Source organism: Chiloscyllium plagiosum, chromosome 12 (genome assembly GCF_004010195.1).
Source record: "Chiloscyllium plagiosum isolate BGI_BamShark_2017 chromosome 12, ASM401019v2, whole genome shotgun sequence".
Taxonomy (NCBI): domain Eukaryota; kingdom Metazoa; phylum Chordata; class Chondrichthyes; order Orectolobiformes; family Hemiscylliidae; genus Chiloscyllium; species Chiloscyllium plagiosum.
This window is the reverse complement of record NC_057721.1, coordinates 50,585,270-50,605,762: the sequence shown is the minus strand read 5'-3', so window position 1 is coordinate 50,605,762 and position 20,493 is coordinate 50,585,270. Positions and strand designations below refer to the sequence as shown.

General features: G+C 38.7%; 1 protein-coding gene across 4 annotated transcripts in view; it reads right to left on the bottom strand.

Annotated features, from left to right (window-relative positions):
- zgc:153184 (uncharacterized protein LOC751652 homolog) overlaps positions 1–20,493 on the bottom strand; it is a 65,267-nt gene that overhangs the window by 15,630 nt on the left and 29,144 nt on the right. For 3 of the 4 annotated variants that reach the window (XM_043701033.1, XM_043701031.1, XM_043701034.1), the window contains exon 2: positions 3,147–3,254. In XM_043701033.1, coding sequence (XP_043556968.1) covers positions 3,147–3,254 — 108 coding nt within the window. Of the gene's footprint in view, positions 1–3,146; positions 3,255–9,095; positions 9,197–20,493 lie in introns of those variants that run through there. The other variant, XM_043701035.1, reaches the window with a different exon arrangement.

Here is a 20,493-nt window from a genome sequence, read left to right as displayed (position 1 = left end):
AGAACAAGGAGATAAATTGTTCACTTATTTTTAGTGGCGTTGGTTTAAAAGGGAGTTGTTAATTGAGACAACACAGGGAACTTCCTGCACTTGTCAGATAGTGCCATGGAATATTTACCATTCACCCAGACAAGCCTCAGTTTAACAATCATCTAAAGAATGGTACTTCTTCAGCACTTCCTCAGCATTGCATTCAAACACTTACCTAGAGTGACACAATTGAGTCCTTAAGTAGGACTTGAACCTATAACCCGCTGAGTCAACAGAGAATGCCATAATCGAGTGACACTAATGAGAGAGATGCAGAACTTTGAATATTTAGAAACAGGAAATTAACTGAACTTGTCTTTCTTGCAATGCTTCAGGCAGCATTGGCTTGCCTTTAGGTGAAAAAAAAACATCCTCTCGACACAACTTCACATGTAGTAAGTGATGCTATGTGCTGTATAATGAAGTATTAAACTCCTTTCAGTTCTTCCAAAATACAGCAAAAACAAAGTGCTGGAGAAGCTCAGCAGGTCTGGCAGCATCTGTGGAGCAAGATACAGTTAAAGTTTGAGTCTGGTAACACTGTTCTTCAGTATAGCTTCTTCATCATTCACAAACATAATCAATAACACATCACTTTAGAATTGGTGGCATTACCCCATGTCTATCTTCCAGCATGAAATTGACTTTCTCCAGTGACTTGATGCCTCTGCTAACAATTTAATTCCAAGATACTTGATTCCTACTTTCATAATAAAAACACTTCCACATCTCTGAATACTGTTTAAATGCGAAGCCAATGCAAGATTTGCATACTGCTCTCACATCTCCGGATGCTTCTCCAGCACAACTCAGGTCCTCTTTAAATATTACTGCCTTGTTACAATCCATACCATCAAAACAAAGCAGTCACCCTGTTTACTTCCCCCAACCTTCCTTCTTCATACAATCTCAGGATTTTAACATCCAAGCTTACCTCCACCTTACAATTGTGTTCTAATTTATCTCAACCTCATTTTCACTCTGTTTAACTTCAGGCATAGCACAGAAACAAATACTTTGGTCCAACTCATCCATGCCAACCAGGCCTTCCAATCTGACCTAGTCGCATTTGTTAGCATTTGGCCCATATCACTCTAAACTCTTCCTTTTCACATACCCATCTAGATGTCTTTTAATTGTAATTGTACCCATCTTCACCACTTCCTCTGGAAGCTCTTTCTAGACACACATCACCTCTGCGTGAAACAGTTATCCTTCAGGCCCTTTTTAAATTTTTCACCTCTTACCTTAAACCTACGCTCTCTTGAATGGGACTTCCACACCCTAGGAAAAAGATCTGTTCATGCCCTTATGATTTTATAAAACTTCTAAAAAGGTTCATCCCTGTGTCTCCAATGCTCCAAAGAAAAAAAAAGTCCCAGCTTATTGTGCCTCTCTGTAGCTCAAACCCTTCAGTCCCAGCATTACCCTCTAAAATCTTTTCTGTACCTTCTCAGGTTTAACAACATCCTTCCTATAGCAGTGTGACCAGAATTGTATGTAGTATTCCAGAAGTGACCTCACCAATATCCTGTAGAGCCAGAACATGACACCTCAACGCCTATACTCAATATTATGACCAATAAAGCAAGCGTGCTATATGCCTTTTGCACCACCCTGCCTACCTGTAACTCCTCTTTCAAAGAACTATGTACCTGCACTTCAAAGTCTCTTTGTTCAGAAACACTCCTCAAGACCTTACATTTAAGCACATAAGTTCTGCTCTGGTTTGCCTTACCAAAATTCAACACCTCACATTTATTTAAATTAAACGCCATCTGCCACTCCTCAACTCATTGGCTCATCTGATCAAGTCCCATTGTACTCAGAGATAATCCTCTTCACTGTGCACTACATCACCTATTTTGGCATAATCTGCAAACTTACTAACCCATACCTTTTATATTCACAACCAAATCACTTATATATGCAACGAAATGCAGTGGACCCAGTATTGATCCTTGTGGCACACCACTGGTCACAGGCCTCAAGTCCGAAAAACACCTCTCCACCACAACCTTGGGTGGTCTCCTATCTTCAAGCCAATTCTGAACATGTGACTACATGTCACTACATGTGACTGCAGACCCACATGACTTACAATGACCCTTAACGCCGCGCTGAGCAATGAAAGTTGGGCCATAAAGAATTAAAAGAAAATTCCAGACAAACTTACAGTCCAGACAGAGGCCACTCAGCCAGTCATCGCTGCACCAGCTGATAAATGACCATTCAGCCTATTCCCATATTCCAGCTGTTGGTCTGTAGCGTTAAAGATTACAGCAGTATACATGCTTATCCAAGTACTTTTTGAATGTTGTGAATTTTTGCCTAATTAGCGTTTTATACAGTTCTAGCATAACTTCCAGCTCTTATACACAATGTCTCAATTAATCAAAGACAAGTATCCAAACTTTAAGTGCATCATAGCTACCTGTTCAGTCACATTCAGAGGTCTGTGCAGATGCACTGTTCCTCTGCTTCTCAGTATCCTACCATTTATTGCATATTCTCTTGCTCTGTTGACCTTCTTCAAATAATAAACCAAATTAGAAGAAAGGTAACAAAGATTGATTGACACAAATAAGAGAGATCAGAGAGGCCGATGCAACAACAGGTAATGGGGGGGAAAAAATAGAATATTGCTATACATGGTGAATCTAGTATTGCAAGGGATGAAAGGGAAGTGCAATAAGGGAAAATCCAAGAGAGAGAGAATATTGTAAAAGGAGAGAGAAATCGCAAAAGTTCTCAGCTGCTAAAATACCAAAATGTTAAAAACCACTTGAACTGCAATGGAATTATAAATGACCTGTACGGATGTGTGATTTAGAACTGACTAATTATTTATCTTATTTTTAAAAGATATACATTTCCTAAGAAGAGTGAAATGTCATATACTATTATATATTAATAAGGTCAAATGAAGTACGTGTGTGTAAAATGTGAACGTTGTTAATCCATTTGTGAAAATAGAATAAGGAATTTCAAACTTTTTTTGCTATAATTTTGTTATTAATGATGGAGCCATTATTATTATTGCTGAATGTTCAATATACTTGCAATAAAGTAATTTGCAGCAAACATTAATTTCATAAAATAATCTAAATGCTTACCTCATTATTTTCTAAGGTATTGTTCGTTCCTTGTTTAAATTTTGATGCTAATGCAGCCACTGACATAGGCTTTTCTTCCATGGTTGGCACTGCATCTCCTGAACTCTCCTAAAATGAAAGACAGGCAGAAATAAAATTGAGTGACCTCACTTACTGATGACAACTTCTAGTCAAATTAGAAGGCAGTATATAATCACATGCAGTTAAAAGCATACAGCACCTTGGTTATTGTGTTCTTTACATAATGTCAAATAAGTGCGATACATCGCGCCCAATAATGTTCCTTAACAGCAGTTTCTCTACATCATTTCAATCCATTCTTCAGCGTTAGTCTGTCAAATATACATCACTTAAGGTCCCTTACATTGCGAAGTATAAAGCATTCATTCAATTACCTGGTTCATACCTAAATTTAGGTTTAGGCTATTGGATTTAATTATCATAAAATTTTAAAATAAAATTTGGTCTCAAGATATAGGTGCTACCAGCATCAGTGACATTCATTGTGCCCCTCTGGTCACGCACAGTTGTTGTGGGCCTCTCTTTTAGACCACTACAATCCAAGTGATTTGAAAAAAATCTGAGGAAACATTAACCATATTATAAAAGCAAAGTACTACACATGCTGGAGATCTGAAATAAGAAAGAAGTGCTCGAGATATCTGGACATCTCTCTCTGGAGAGAGATACAGAGTTAATGTTTCTAATCCAATAGGACTCTTCTTTGGAACTGAAGGATATTCCTTACGGTGTCAACTAAAAGTATTCATAAACAGGAAATAATTCAGATTAATCACTCAATGCTAAAATGGCCGATAACATGGCTGCCAGAACTTGCACTCACAGGACCAGTGATGTCATTTGGTCACAACAGCTTTCACTGCTGATGTCGCCATGTTCCAAGCACAGTGATGTCAGCACCAGTGTATACACAGACTACCCCACCTTTCAGACTTTAAAAAGTGACTTCTCTTGCACTCTCCTGAACCTTCTGTAACTTCAGTCCGGGCAGGGGAGGGAGGAGAAAGTAGCTTCAGAAAGAAGTTGAGCCTCAATTAACCAAAATTACTGTATAGACTCACATAAAGCAGGTTGTTTTATACTGTTACAATGCATTAGCAATGAGAGTGGTACTTTCTACTGACAGACTGCCATCAGTACAGAAAGATGGTCCGCCTGCCACACAATTGAGCAACATCATGTCTGACTTTCAGTGACAGTGTAACAGCAGGAATATGGGCTGACTGTCCCAACTGATCTTCAGCATCTGCAGTCCTCACTTTCTCCTGACTGTCCCAACTGTTCATTGCTCAAATCTAACAGCAGTTTCTTTAGTTGTCCATGATACATGGTGCATAGACTAAAAAACAAAAACCACGGCTGTTAAACCCAAAACAAAATGTTATTCTGTGATTGGTTAGCATTTGTTGAATAATACCGAGTGTACTATTACTACACTAGGGACTAATTGAAGATGAAGAGTGAAATTTATTACTTTGGTTTTATTTTTACATTGTATAGAAGTGAAATACTTTCAAACAAAAGAACCTACCTACCTTTTTTAAAAAAATCAACAAATAGAATATGCTTAAGCCATACACACATTTTGAAATACCCTAGAACTTGGGAAAGATATTGTTCTCTTTCATTTTCTCCATGGCAATGCCTCATCCAGAATTAACTTGCCAACTAATCAGCAGGCATTTCTCCTATCGTATAAATGCTGTGATCATGGGCCATTTGGCATTCTTGCATTTGTCCTGATGCAAGTTGTAATGTTTCAGCATGGTCTTCCTTTTCGGTAAAATTGCTAGCTATGTTCCATCTCTTGCTTATTGCTCATTAACCCAAAATGTTCTTAATCACTGCAATCCTCCAGTTGATAATGCTCCCATGGTAAGATTTGTATCCAAGATTTTGGCTATCATTACTAGTGACCTCCACATGCACCCCACCCTCCCCCCAGATGTTGATGGCCAAGAATTTTGGTTAATAGTAGTACTTTAAAAACCAGAGGAAGGTGTGATTTTTTTTCATAGAGACAGCCATTATTTGACAATAGATGATATGAATCAAAGTCAATCTAAGCCTGATTATTGTCCATATTCTGCTATACACTCTCACAACCTTTTCTTTATTAGAAGAATCGTGCATGGAACTGAACAGTATAAGATCATCAGTAATCTGCCCTTCTCTATCATGATGAAGCAGCGAAAAAAGAAAAAAAAAAAAATGAGTGAGGCCAAGCACACCTCCCTAAGGAATTTCTGCAGTAATATCCAGCAACTTTAATCACTATACTTTGCCAATCATAACTTTCTTTGTGACTGCTCGGGAAAACCTTTGAGCCACTGTTTAGTAATCCCTAGTGCCCTATTCAGTTGACACTAGCCTGATACAAAAACAATTATCCTTACCCTTTCATGTAGCACTCTGTCTTAATGTCAAGGCTGAATTAAGGTGAGAACAAAGACTGCAGCTGATGGATTTTCTCTGAACCCATGCTGTAGTATGCCAATCCGAGAGTAAATTATGGACAAATGTTTGCTGATGGCATAACTACCTACGGCTCTTCACACACATGTATCACAGTGGTAACACCCTTGCCTCTGTAGCAGGAGACCCAAATCAAGTCCCACCTACTGCAGGAGGTAATAACATCCTTGAACAGGATTATTGGAAAAAGTGATGGCTTTTTTTCTAATGACCATAGAGGGAGACAAATTAGCCAGGTTAAATTTGCTCATTAGATTAGCAATTTCTATTTCAACATATGAATTAGAAGCAGGAGGAGGCCATTCAGCCTGTTGAAGCCTGTTCATATGGTCATGGCAGATCTTCTTGCATTTGGAATTCTATATTTGCATCCACCTCCTAATAACCATTGATTCTCTTGCCCAACAAGAGTCTCTCTCTACCATACAAAACATTAATGATCTCACCTTTGCTGCCTTGAGGGAGTGTGTTCCAAAATTTAAGCCTTATACAAAATAAAACATAAAGAAATAGCATAGGGGTAGCTAATTTGCAAAAGTGCGAAAACGTGCACGTATAGATTTGTACCAAAAGCATGTTGGTGGGCATCAGATAAGTGCTGCTCCACCTGCACACAAGGGAAAGGTACACTAATTCCCAGTGACAGTCTTCACCTTTGCTATCACAACATATGGAAGAAAGTGTCTGAAAAACCTCAGTGCAACTATGGTCATCATTGCCCAGAATTTTCACTTGACATCTTGATAACACAAGAGATATCTTAATCTGCAAGTGAACAAGACGACGAAAGAGTAGTTGTTGATTTCACACAGTTTGCTTACAATTTATTTTCTTTGACAGCCAACATGTAACTCTAGTTACACCCTCACCTGATGCATCCTGTTCACACCCCTATCTAAATCCATTTCTGTCATGTGTTGCGTATATATAAACTGATTCTGTTTTAAATATATATCCAGCTGTCATATACTGCTGGGAGTTTTAGGTTCACACAACGTGCTGATAAGATGCTCAGCCAGTAAAGGCAGTCTGCTCGCATGGCTGGATTATCTTTTCAATTCATGGGCAGTAGCACCAGAGCTATTTTTAAATGACCCCTATTAAACGGACTTTTAAACATAGCCATCTGTATTGCTTCTCACAATAATCTTTGAAGTTCAAACGGAAAACAATGACAGGAAGCCCAGCCTTTATGATGAGAAATTATAAAAAATGCCATCAGCAGCATTAAGGCAAGAGCACTTAACTGCTTCACATCTTATAGTCAGACTGCTATGTTTTTTGTACATGTGCAAATACAAAAGTGCACATTTCAGAACACAAAACAATGCCATTTTAGGAAAGTTTAACAGTAAAAAATGATATAATTGTATCATTTCTTCAATCCTCTAAGCCTTTAACATTACAAGCAGTCTTCAACCAACAGACAAACTAAGTAAAATAAGTTAAAATGCAGAAGTTATTTTGGATATAGACAACGTATAAGACATGGTATGTCACCAAACATTCAGTTCCATTGAATTCAAAAGTGCGAATACTGTACGTTATGTACATAGAGTTAGATATGGGCTCGGTCTTAAAACATAGCCTCGTGGAGTTGTCAGACAACCAATGCCACTGTTCTCCTGGCTTCAACCAACTAGCAGGAGATGGAATACTGCTTTTTCAAAAAAAAAAAGCATTTACGTAAGAAGGGTTGGTGAGACTTACTGACCACTATAACAAAAGTGCAATGTTAATGAACATTTTTTTTTCCGTTCAACAAGTAATAGCCACACAAACAATAGGTGTTCATGGTACAGGAGGAATAGAAAGACATCAACCAATTTATTAGTTTTCCTGCCTTTAACATGTCATTGATCTGCAGTCCAATGATTAGGTCCAGATGCGAGATTCAAGTCCCTGAAGAATTGTGCATGTTTCAATTAGATCACCTCTCCATCTTCTAAACTGCAATGAGTACAAGCACAACCTACTGCTTAAAAAAAACCCTGTATTCCCAGGACAAACCGAGAAACTTCTCCAGATATCCTCCCTGAGGAGACCAACACTGTTCACAGTATTCTAAGTGTGTGCTAAGGGGCCTATTCCATGTTGCCCTCTATCTTTTCATAGATAGAATAAACTTTTGCTACCTGTTTGATAATATAGGTTATTGAATTGAATTGAATTGAATTTATTGTCACATGTACCAAAGTACAGTGAAAACCTTGGTCTTGCAAGCAATGCAGGAAGATCACAAAGTTAAGTAGCATAGGTAAGTAAATAATAGGTAAACAGCAGCAAAAACAAAACACAGGTACAGGCGAATGTTAAGAGTTTGTGAGTCCATTCAGTATTCTGACAACAGTAGAGTAGAAACGGTTTCAAAACCAAAGGGTGCATGTGTTCAGGCTTCTGTACACACTCCCCGACGGTAGAGGTTATAGAAAAACATCTCCAGGGTGGGATGGATCTTTGAGAATGCTGGTGGCCTTTCCTTGACAGCTGGCCTGGTAGATGGATTCTATAAATGGGAGGTTAGCCTTTTTGTCTGGGCCGAGTTCACCACTCTCTGTAACCGTGTCCGATCTTGAATGGGACAGTTCCCATACCAGGTAGTGATATAACCAGACAGAATGTTAGTTTACCTTCAAAGTGGTTTTCAAATCTAGTTATTAAATTTTGGTCAAATTTTGTTAGTTTCTAACATTTTCCAATTCTCTTGCTATCTAATCTTTTTCTCATAAGTTTTTTTTCTTTCAATTTGATGTTATCCTTAACTTCCTTGATTAACCATTTTGGTTTAGTCCCCTATCCTTTGGATATATGGTTGTGAATCATAAACTATTTTCTTAAACATCTGCTACTTTTTCCTTAACTGTCTTTTCTGCTAAATTTATTACATAGTCCACACCAGCTAACTCTGCCCTCATGCTTTGTTAATTTCTCTTATTTGTTTAGTTCAGTTGCTTCTTACCCAGGTTTCTCACAAACTGAATGCTGAGTTCTAGATGTTATACTCACTGTTTCCTAGCAAATCTTCAACTCTCAGATCATGTATTAAACCTGCCTCACTGCACATTATCAGATCCAAAAAAAGCCCGATTCCTACTTAAGGAATCGTAAGGGATTCATTGGATCTAAACCACAGTAGGTTTCCTGAAGCCTCCTGTGCCTTCCATAATGAGGAAAAGTTACATGCTTCAATTTTTGAGTTTTGTTTACCCCTTTCATCTACTATGTGATTCTTGCTTTTTAACCATTCTACAATTTTCTTAAAATCTCTTATTAGCCTCATTGTTGTAAAGTCTTTTTTTTTGACCATAGACTGAAAAAAAGACATAAAATGTTGATTTAAACCAAAGAAATTGAGGAGGAGATATTACCTTTTTAAATACAACTTACTGAAACACATTTGATTTGCATATACAATGTTGCCTTATTCAAGCAGTGGAGGAGGAAGTTACAAACCTCAAATGACGTGCACGCTTCACAGCAGTTTTACCCAGGGACAGCCCTTTGATTGGTTCTTCAAATGACCAGCCGTTGAAGATTCAAGAGAGCTCAGCATTCTAATAACCACATGATTGGCTTCTAGACAATTGCTACACATTGGTAGGTGGACAGCAGAGCAGAAACATCAAACCTCCAAATAGAAAGCAACTCAGTCTCTTTCTGCCTTCCTCCTGTGAGGAGAAATAACAGAAAATCTGATAGCCATCCTCTCTCTACTTTGGTCTAAATTGCTCTCTCTGTAAATTTCTTTATTGAAAGGAAAAGAGCTACCTTTGCAGCCATTGAAAAGATGAATCCTCCAACAAGTGAGCACAAGACTGAGAATCAAGGTATCCACAACCTCTCATCAATAGGAAAAATTCAGTAGAAAGGAATTCAGTAGAAGTCTGTGATCCAAACTGAGGTCAAAATTGTGCTTCTTTGACTTTTCTTCCCCACATCCATAGAAAACCAGTGTCTTATCTCGGTGTGTCTGTTTGTATGTGTATGAGAATTTTTAAAAAGTGTTTTAGTTATGCAGTTGTAAGTTAGCAATTTATAGTCCTTTCTTGCAGTTCATTAAAAACAATTGGATTACAACAAATGGTATTTCCTGGTTTAAAAAAACTTCACTTGACCTGAATTAGACAATTAGGCAAAACTGGGCAATTCGCTGGTTTAACCAAATTTTCACATTCCTGACAATTATAGAAATAACGAGGCTTGATTTCCAGTATGCTACCTCAACGAGTCATGATGTTGTCTACTACAATGAAGGAAAAGTGAGTGAAATAATGTGTCACATCTAATGCAAACATATAACCAGAATGTATTTCCAACGTAAATATTTTATGAAAAGTAAAATAAATTCAGAAGAGGCAGCAAAGGAAGTTAATTTGAAAATCTGTCATTTTTTTAATGCCCTGTCGTATCACACTGACAGAATCAATAGTGTTTTCTTCAAAAAAAAAGGGGAAGTCATTTGTTTCCATAACAATCTCATGCACAATAACTTTTTTGACACGTTTCTGCATTTTCATTAAGAGTCCTGAGGAGACTGCAAGTGATCAATTATTTACTGTGACAATGTAATTCTAAATGTACAAAACATGGCCAAAAAATACAGCATTGATAAAAAGTTTTTAAACACAAATGCTGGTCTAAGAATTGAGTCCATTGAAAGTCACAACAATCAGACCCATAACATGAAAATACAAAAAACACCCAGGAGAAAATTCTGATGTCAGTTTCCTGTCTTGTAGGACTTTGAACAGAATGATTCAGTTTCTATTTCTGGTTTAGTACTTTAAGTTTTAGTGGGAAATGTATTCATTTTACATTTTAAAAAAATGAGGTAAATGAAATTTATTTCCCACATGGGGGAATGTCTACTATATAAAAGAGAAGCGCAAGTATAGATAAAAGGAAATGTTTTAGTTTGGAAATCATAGATATGATAAAAGAAACGATAAAGTACAAGCATATCTGATATTGTTTAGACTTTATAATTTTTCCAAATCATCCTTGTTTTTCTAAACAAAAAGAACCACATCTCTATTTCCCAACCTTTTACCTATATAGGCTCAGATGTACAGCACAGAAACAGACCCTTCGGTCCAACTCATTCATGCCGACCAAAAATCCTAACCTAATCTAGTCCCATATCCCTCTAAATCCTTCCTATTCACGTACCCATCCAGATGCCTTTTAAAATGTTGTAATTGTACCAGCCATCACCACTTCCTCTGGCAGCTCATTTCATACATGTACCATACATGCCATGCTTTCTCCAATCAAAAAAAGGTAGAAATGTTGGTCCACATACTTTTAAACATTCTGAAATTATTAATAGACAAGTATCAGGAGGCTGGTTGATGCAACCTCAAAAAAGTAGACCAAATGTTTGCAAAATCGGTCTCTCAATAAATGCAATTTCTTCCAGTAACCAAGTACAATGAATAATTACTTAAAAAAGTATTACTAAACTACTTCTCAGGGATCATTGCTCTGTATAATGTTAAGACCATATTTTATTTTCCATATTGGAGTGCTGACTTAAACGAAAAGAGGACAGTTTTAAAACCAAGCACTGTGCAAAGAATTGCTGCACTTCTAAAACCCACTTACTGAAACTCATTGTATGTGGCAATGACATTGCTGCTTTGTTCTAGAAGTAGGTGGAAGTTGTTCTTTGACATATAGCACGACAGTGTACGTACAGAGTGAGAGGTGGCTGGCAACAAGTAGCTGATTGACAACTGCTTATCGTACTACAAACTAAATATGACAATACTGATTAGTTCCTGAGCAGCTGAACAGCTGGAGTATGGACTTCTGAAGGCACAGGTTTGTGTCTCTCCTTGTTCAGTAAGACTACCTGAAGAAAGCAAATTACTTTTTTCCACCAGTTGCTGGAAGCAACTTTAACCCAGTAAGTAAAAGTTTTTTTAGTTAGTGTGCCAAACAACCTGTGCCTCCTGTGAAAGAACCTGGAGACAGGAGATTGAAGAACTCCAAGTTATGGCAAGCAAGAGGAACATCTCAATGAACCTACGGACTGATAGATTGCACAGTGCTGTCGCAAGATTTTCTCTCCACTTTTAAAACCAAGGTTTTTTTTCTTGTTTGTCTGGATGTTTGAAGGGGTTATAAAATGGATTAGAGTTTTAACTATTACAATCATATGCTGAGTGTTCATACCCATTTACTTGTGCTTAGGAAACACTCAAGAAGCTTAATATCATCCACAACAAAGCAGCCCATTTGATTGTGGATGTAGTACTATTCAGTCACTCCACTGCTGATGCTCAGCAGCAGCAATGTATACCATCTACAAGATATGCAGCAGAAATTCACTGAAGATCCTTACACAACATCTTCCAAACCCAAGATCACTATCATCTAGAAGGACAACAGATGTATGAAAAAAAAACACTACCTGCAAATTATCCTCCAACCCATACACCATCCTGACTTGGATATATATATTATCATTCTTTCAGTTTTGCTGGATTAAAATCCTGGAATTACTGCCCTAACAGCATTATGGGTCTACCTAGAGCACATGGACTGCAGCAGTTCTAAGAGGTATCTCTGAACCACTTTTTTTCAGGGCAATTAGAGATGGGAATAAGTGCTGACCCAGCCACTAATGCTCACATTCAATGACTGAATTAAAAAAGTAAATTAACAAATCATAGTTCTTATTACATACAGGAAGCTGATCAGTATTTCTGTTAACTTGATTCCAACAGACAGGAAAAATTGGGGACGGAGTGCTTTGACCAAATCATTAACTTTCACAGTGACCCTGGGAATGATGGGCATGAGAATCAGTGCATTTTCCCAAGTAGGTCACAGCAATATTGGTACCCATAATGCACCTCAAGGCCCATTCTACTTTCATCAACAGCCTCCATTAAAGACAACGCTCCATATGTCGCTAAGTTTTCATTTACAATCTCTCAGCTCTGGGCTACTACTAAGACTTAGATGCAAGTATTTTATTTTCCACCAAAAAGTTGATAAATACATAACTTTCCCTCTGTCGTAAGATTAGAAGTGAGAATGTTCACTGATGATTACACAATATTCAGCATCATTTACTATTCCTCAGATGCTGAATCAGTTCGTGTTCAAATGCAACGAGATTTGGACAATATCCAGGATTGGGCTGACAAGTGGCCAGTAAACTTTGTGCCACACAAATGTCAGACAATGACCATCTCCAATATCTAATCATGAGACCTTGATATTCAATGAATCACCTACTAACAACATCCTGGGGGTTATCATTGACCAGAAACTCAACTGGATTTGCCATATATCTACAGTGGCTACAACAGCAGGTCAGAGGCTAGGAATATTGCAACGAGTAATTCACCTGACTTCTCAAAACCTGTCCATTTTTGAGGCACACAGTCAAGAATGTGATGGAATACTTCCCACATGCCTGGATGGGTGCAGCTCCAACACTCAAGAAGCTTGACATCATCCAGGACCAAACAGCCCATTTGACTGGCACCACATCCATAAGTATTCAATCCCTCCACCCGCGATGCTCAATAGCTGCAATGTATATCATCTACAAAATGCACTGCAGAAATTCACCACAGCTTCTCAGACAGCACCTTCCAAACCCACGACCATTCCCATCTGGAAGGACAAGGGCAGCAGATATATGGGAACACCACCACTGTCAAGTTCCCTCCAAGCCTCTCACCATCCTAATTTGGAAATATATTGCTAATCCTTCAGGTTCATCGAATCAAAATCCTGGAATTCCCTCTCCAAGAAAGTTGTGGTCTACCTATCAGAAACGGACTGTAGTGGTTCCAGGCAGCAGCTCACCATCACCTTCAAAAGGGAGAACTAGGGCTGAGCAATAAATGCCGGTCCACCAGCGACACCCATGTCCCACTAGAAAGTAAAGAACTGAAGTCTTCAATTTTTTTATTGTACAGTGCTGTTCACTGATACAAGTTAATACATATGTATAATGAACAGTGAGACTCAAATATGATTAAATGAAAGTGCCAACTGTTCCACTCCCTATCGACAACCTATACTTAGAAAGCTGATCCCACAAAGTTGACTTCCTTCTCTCAAGGCTATTCATTACTGTTGCGTGCTGCTGCAATCCATATTCAGGTAAGTTGGAAATTAAAGGCCAATAAGTTTTTTTCCATAACCACTGATACAACTGTCAGAAGGCTGGATTTTGATTTTAGCAGTAACACTGTCAGGTAGTTTTATGGACTGACCCGACGATAGAGCAACATTAGTTGAATGCTTCACTTCTATTGGCACAGCTGAAAAACTCATTTAAAAGCATACCAATTACAGCGGATAAAACTCAGTAAAATAAAACATATATTCAGACTTTTAAAGTTCATTAATGGACTCGGTGAGACCTGCAACTGCATAACAATTTTGAAGATACTGGAGATGTGCTGAACACCCATGATAATAGAACAAAATGCAGATTTTTTTTTGCACAAATACTTGGTAGTCAAAATATTAATAAGGCTTCTCGCTAACAAAGACCATATTTTAGAGAAGAAAGTTAATTTACATTTTTTCCTAAAAGTCAAATTTTCACCACATAATCGGATAAAACAGATTTTGATAATAGCTTTGCAATGTGCAGGAGTCCCCGGGTTACACATGGATTCTGTTCTGGAGTCCATTTCTAAGTCGATTTGTACGCAAGTTGAAACACAATGCAGGATAATATAGTCTATCGTAAATACGAGGAAATATCATTCTAAAGTTAATATTAATACACCTATGTGGGATTGTGTTTTTAAATACAAGCATTCATAAGTCAGAGACCTCTGTAACAGTTTTAATTGCATTTCTCATCATGTGTCAAACATGGCTCTTGCTTTTGAAGGTGTGGTTTCAAGTCTGGTTCCAGAGCTTCAGCCTAGGTATCAAGGCTGAGATTCCAATTCAGTATTGGGCATTGGAGTTACACAGGTAACTTTAAACTGCACTATTTTCTAACATGGAATCAACCAACCAAAAGCATGATGATATTTTCAGCATGCACACATATTGTCCAACATTTAAAATGCAGAAGGACCCAAACCAAGAGCCAAATTAAGCTAAATATATATGTACGAAATAAAGATAAAATCGCCATAGTGCCAGGGGACATTGGAGAGAGACAACTGGTAGTGGTGGTTTAATCCAAAGGTTACCACATCTCAGACTAGAGGAGAGGATGAGAAGAAAAAAACCATTGTGGTAAACTCAGCCAGTGTAGAAATTAAAGCCGCACTATTGGCATCACTAATCAGCTATCCAGCAAACTGAGCTAACCAACACCCTTTGTGTGAAAATGTGCCATTTTAAATATTTTATAAAAGAACACCAAACAATAATGTTTCATTTTTATTTTATGAATAAAATTAAAGCCAAAGTGGAAGAAAGAGCAATTTTTCGCCTGAATTGTGTGTAATTTGAAACTTCCAATAAGTGAATGTGCAAGAAGTGATACTACCACGGTATTCTAACAGATGAAAGGCTTAACAGACAATCAATTTTTAAATGTATAATTTCAGTTACATCAGTAAATTTTTGCTATAAATTGTGTGTGTTAGGATTGAGCCCTCCACTACCACCTGATGAAGGAGCATCGCTCCGAAAGCTAGTGCTTTCAATTAAATCTGTTGGACTATAAACTGGTGTTGTGAGATTTTTAACTTTGTACACCCCAGTCCAACACCGGCATCTCCAAATCATTACTTTCCTGTGAGCCTGGTATTTTGCGCTGAGAGTCATTGAGGTGTACAGTATAGAAACAGGCCCTTTGGTCCAACTCTCCATGCCAACCAGATATCCTAAATTAATTCAGTCCCATTTGTCACCATTTGGCCTATATCATTCCAAATCCTTCCTATTCATATACCCATCCAGATGCCTTTTAAAATGTTGTAATTGCCACTTCCTCTGGTAGCTCATTTCACATATGCACCGCCCACTGCGTGAAAAAGTTGCCCCTTAGGTCCCTTTTAAATCTTTCCTCTCTCGCCATAAACCTAAATCCTCGAGCTCTGGACTCCCCCCCCCCCCCCCCCCCAGGTCTGTGATGCTATTGTAGAGGACACAACATTTAGTCAAAAGAGCCCAACAAAAGCCTTGTGAATTCTTGTTAAGTGATCATGATCAGACTGCAAGCACTAGTTTAATCTGTCACAGCTCCCACATCCCAACCTCTCCCATCAGTATTTCATCCACTCAAATAATCACAGGTAGCAAAGAGATCTTTTATTATGGACAGAATAGACAGACAAACAAAATCAGAAATTGCTGAAAAAATCCAGCAGGTCTGGCAGCATCTGTGGAGAGAAAGCAGAAGTTAACATTTTAGTCCAGTGACCCTTCTTGAGAACTGATATCATAAATGTCTATTTTTAAGACCTGAATGATGTTCGTGAAATGATCACATGGACACAAAGAATGTATAACTTTCATATAACAGTCTAGTTAGCTCCAGGTGTACAAGCTGCTACTGGATAGCAAGATGGACTGCAACTGCCAACCTTATTTGCTCGAAGGAACCAGCCACAACCTCAGGTGCAAGTTCAACTAATAAACAATCTGTCTGACCATCTTTCTTATCATTAAAGTTTGAACTTTGATGAACTAACTTTAAATACATCACAACTTTTAAGTAAATAAACATGTAAGCAAACCTTTCCATTGTTAGCTGAGCTGCTTCAAGTTCTATTTATTTACAGCTAATTATGAGGATTAGTCTTACTGTTTGTGCAGGAGGTACTAGCAACCACAGATTCAGAAAAAGTCCAATACAAATTTTTTAAACTTACTGCTTGAGAAAAATAGTGCAGTCACAGTAAGACAAACTACAAAACTCTCAAACCTTCACCACACACACACTGACAGTGTGTTCCAGATCAGTCAAGATCTGGTAAAGCTGCCAGATAAGTGAGCAAATGGAAGGAAAGGTTTATTCTGTAGGCATAAGAGGAGAAGCAAAAATTGTTGACTTTGACTGCAGATTTCTATTTTCAAATATACTCCCAGTGGAACATCCTAGGTTGGAGTTAAGTTTCATAGCATAAATAAACTTGCATCATATGATGCTTTTATACCTCTTACAATGGTATGTTAGTGAAAAATAGCCAAGTCAGTTCTTGAAACCAGACTTCCGTTCGATGTTGCAAGAACATTGAAGTGTGTAGAAAGGGCTGTTGGCTCTGCCATTGTTCCACACAAACAGCTGTGTCCACCCTGCTAAGCAGCTGCTTCCAAAAGCAGTCTCTTACTTAAATTAGTGGAAATGAGGCAAGAGGCTAGAAACAGAAGATAGTTTCACAACACCCTGTTTCTTGGATTTGAGGTCATTGTAAGCCACTATGCTCAGTGAGATAGTAGTCCACTATCTGAGGAAAGATCAGCACACACACAAGAATCGAAGGTTCTGTGCTTAACAATGTGGTGCTCTCTACTGAAATATGCAAACTAAATTTCATCAGAATCCTTAGAGTCAGATCGTTCAATAACTAACAAAATTTGCCCACATGTTCCAGAGATGTGTCATAATATCTCTGAATAGGTTGGTTAGGAAATATCTACAATTCAGATAAATTCATAAATATTCTAAGTATTGTTAATAAAAGGCAAACTTCAAGTTATTCAGAGTCCTGCTCTGTTGCTGGATTAAATTTCGCCTGAGTTGCAATGATTTATTCTCATTTCTGATAATTCAAACCACTTAACTAATTCTGGATTTCAAAACTGACAAGATTGAGGAAAAATGACAAATGGAGCTGACAAACAAAACAGAACACAAAACTGTTCAAGGACCACTTTTGCTTGCTCAGGATTTGGAATATTTCTGAGCACAAGGGATACTGTTATGATTTTGTAGCATCAAAGAAAGAATTTCCCTAAATTGAAACAGATCATGTCAGAGATTCACTTCAAAAAGTCCTTTCAACATAGTTGCTAGTGGTAAACACATACAATATTACTACAACAGACTATTTCATCTAACAGCAGGCAAGAATATAAGAAATAGGAGGAGTATGCTCGAGCAGGAAACAGTCAATCTGAAGTTGGCCTCAACACCACTTTCCTGCCTTTTCCCCACTCTACCTAATTCCCAAAGAGGGCATCCATGCTTAAACATGATTCTCACTGCAAGAAATTGAGTTTAAAATTATAAATGTCCAGTGGTTCATTTGTACTGTTAGCACCTTGCATTCCCATAATGCAGTGAAACAATATCTGGACCGCTGGAGTATTGCTTTTTTGGAATTACTATGTTGGAGCTGAAATAAAAATAAAACTAGTCATTTCAACACATACTTGTTTCTAGTACACCAAGGGTCTCGTAATGGTCCCATGATAACAGACGACTTATTCTAGGTTGGTCCCAAATAAGGCTATCAAAAGAGGTTTTAAAACAGACAACAGATCTGCTAATGATACTAGATTAGATTCCGTACAGTGTGGAAACAGGCCCTTCAGCCCAACCAGTCAACACCAACCCTCCGAAGAGCCACCCACCCAGACCCATTTCTCCATGACTAATGCACCTAACACTATGGACAATTTAGCATGGCCAATTCACCTAACCTGCACATTTTTTATATTGTGGGGGGAAACCAAAGCACCCGGAGGAAACCCACGCAGACACGGGGAGAATGTGCAAACTCCACACAGTCGAATTGAACCTGGGACCCTGGTGCTGTGAGGCAACAGTGCTAACCACTGAGCCATCGTGCCACCCCAGAATGACTGGATCGCTAGCAGCAGTGGAATTCGAACCCATGCCTCAACTGAGACTGGAACTGGAGTCCAGCGCCTGTGGTGTAAAATTGTGTCCCAATACATGTGTGAATCTAACCGGAATGGAGGTGTTGCTTAGTCCCGTGTGAATCTTATTACACACCTCCCCGTGTGAATCTTCTTATCTGTATGTAACCAGAATGGAATGTGTTTTTTAGCCTTGCTCTGCTGTTCACATGAATGTTTATATCTGGAAAAGAGTGTATCAGCTGGAAAAGTCTCCAGTTCGGTGAGTCTGCTCCGGGGTTACGTTTAACCGCCGAGCGTGGGTTGTTGGCAACCGCTCTACGAGAACTGACGGCTCCCAGTTCCGGGAACATGTAGAGTGAGTATAAGCCAGACCCGTTGTAAGTATGAGACCTGGTTGTGGCGACGCTGCGGGGAATAAAATGCTCATATTCTAGCAGACTCGCCTCTTGGTCGTTTGTTCTGTGTCAGACTACTCTCCTACGAACCTGACCTTGAGAATTTTTTAAAACAGCGCCTTAGACCACTCGGCCCAGCTTTTTCTCAGAGACCCTATATAAAGTGAAAAAAATGACTTTATTAACTAAATGTTTTCTTTAATATCTTAGTAACGGTCCATTGAAGCTATCCCGTGATTATGCAGATAAAAGGCAGGGGAATTCCAGAGACCAATTATTTAGCAGTATAACCTTTTCAAGAGAAACCTCTTAAGAGAGTGGTGAATCTATGGAATTCATTGTGACAGAAGGCTGTGAAGCCAAGTCATTGAGTATATTCAAGACAGAAATAGGTAAGTTCTTGATTGCCAAGAGGATTAAGGGTTACAGGGACAAAGCAGAAGAATGGGGTTAAGAAACTTATCAGCCATGATTGAAAGGCAGAGCAGAACTGATGGGCTGAATGGCCTAATTTCAGCTTGTATGTCTTATGGTCTAACATTCCAAATTTACAAACAAAGAACATAAAAACTAGGAGCAGGTCAAGGCAATGCAGTCAGTCAAGCCTGTTCTGCCATTTGATACGATTATAGCTGATTTCACCTCAGCTTAAACTCTATTTCCTGCCTATTCTCCATAACTCTTCAGCCCATTACTAATTAAAAATCTGTCTGTCCATCTCCTCAAAGTTACTCAATGTTTCAGCATCTACCATTCACAAAGACCAGATCCCTCTTGCACAGAAACACTCTGAACTTTCTCTCCATTTAGATAGGTAGTTGCCTTTCTATCATCCAACCAACGTGGATAATTCATAATTATCCATGGTAAACTTCATTGGCCAAATTTTGGCCCGTCACCAAACCTATCCACAATTTGTAAACGTTTATTACAAAATTACTTGCCCACCTATTTTAGGAATCATCTGCAAATTTGGCCATTGTATTTTCTATCCCCACATTGAAGTCATTAATATAGATTGTTATTACTTGGGCTCCCAAGGACCAAACCCTGTGACAACAAATAGCCATTGTGCCAACCAGAGAAAGATCCAGTTATCCCGACTTGGTTTTCTGTTGGTTAGCCAATCGTCTATTCATGTGACCTTGATGAAAACTACATCAATAGCATTGAGGAGAAAGTGAGGACTGCAGATGCTGGAGATCAGAGCTGAAAATGTGTTGCTGGAAAAGCACAACAGGTCAGACAGCATCCAAGGAACAGGAGAATCGACGTTTCGGGCATGAGCTCTTCTTCAGGAATGAGGAAAGTGTGTCCAGCAGGTTAAGATAAAAGGTAAGGAGGAGGGACTTGGGGGAGGGGCGTTGAAAATGTGATAGGTGGAAGGAGGTCAAGGTGAGGGCGATAGGCCGGAGTGGGGGTGGGGGCAGAGAGGTCAGGAAGAAGATTGCAAGTTAGGAAGGCGGTGCTGAGTTCGAGGGATTTGACTGAGACTAGGTGGGGGGAGGGGAAATGAGGAAACTGGAGAAATCTGAGTTCATCCCTTGTGGTTGGAGGGTTCCTAGGCGGAAGATGAGGCGCTCTTCCTCCAGCCGTCGTGTTGCTATGGTCTGGCGATGGAGGAGTCCAAGGACCTGCATGTCCTTGGTGTCCTTAAACAACTGCAACCACATTAAGAAAAAATA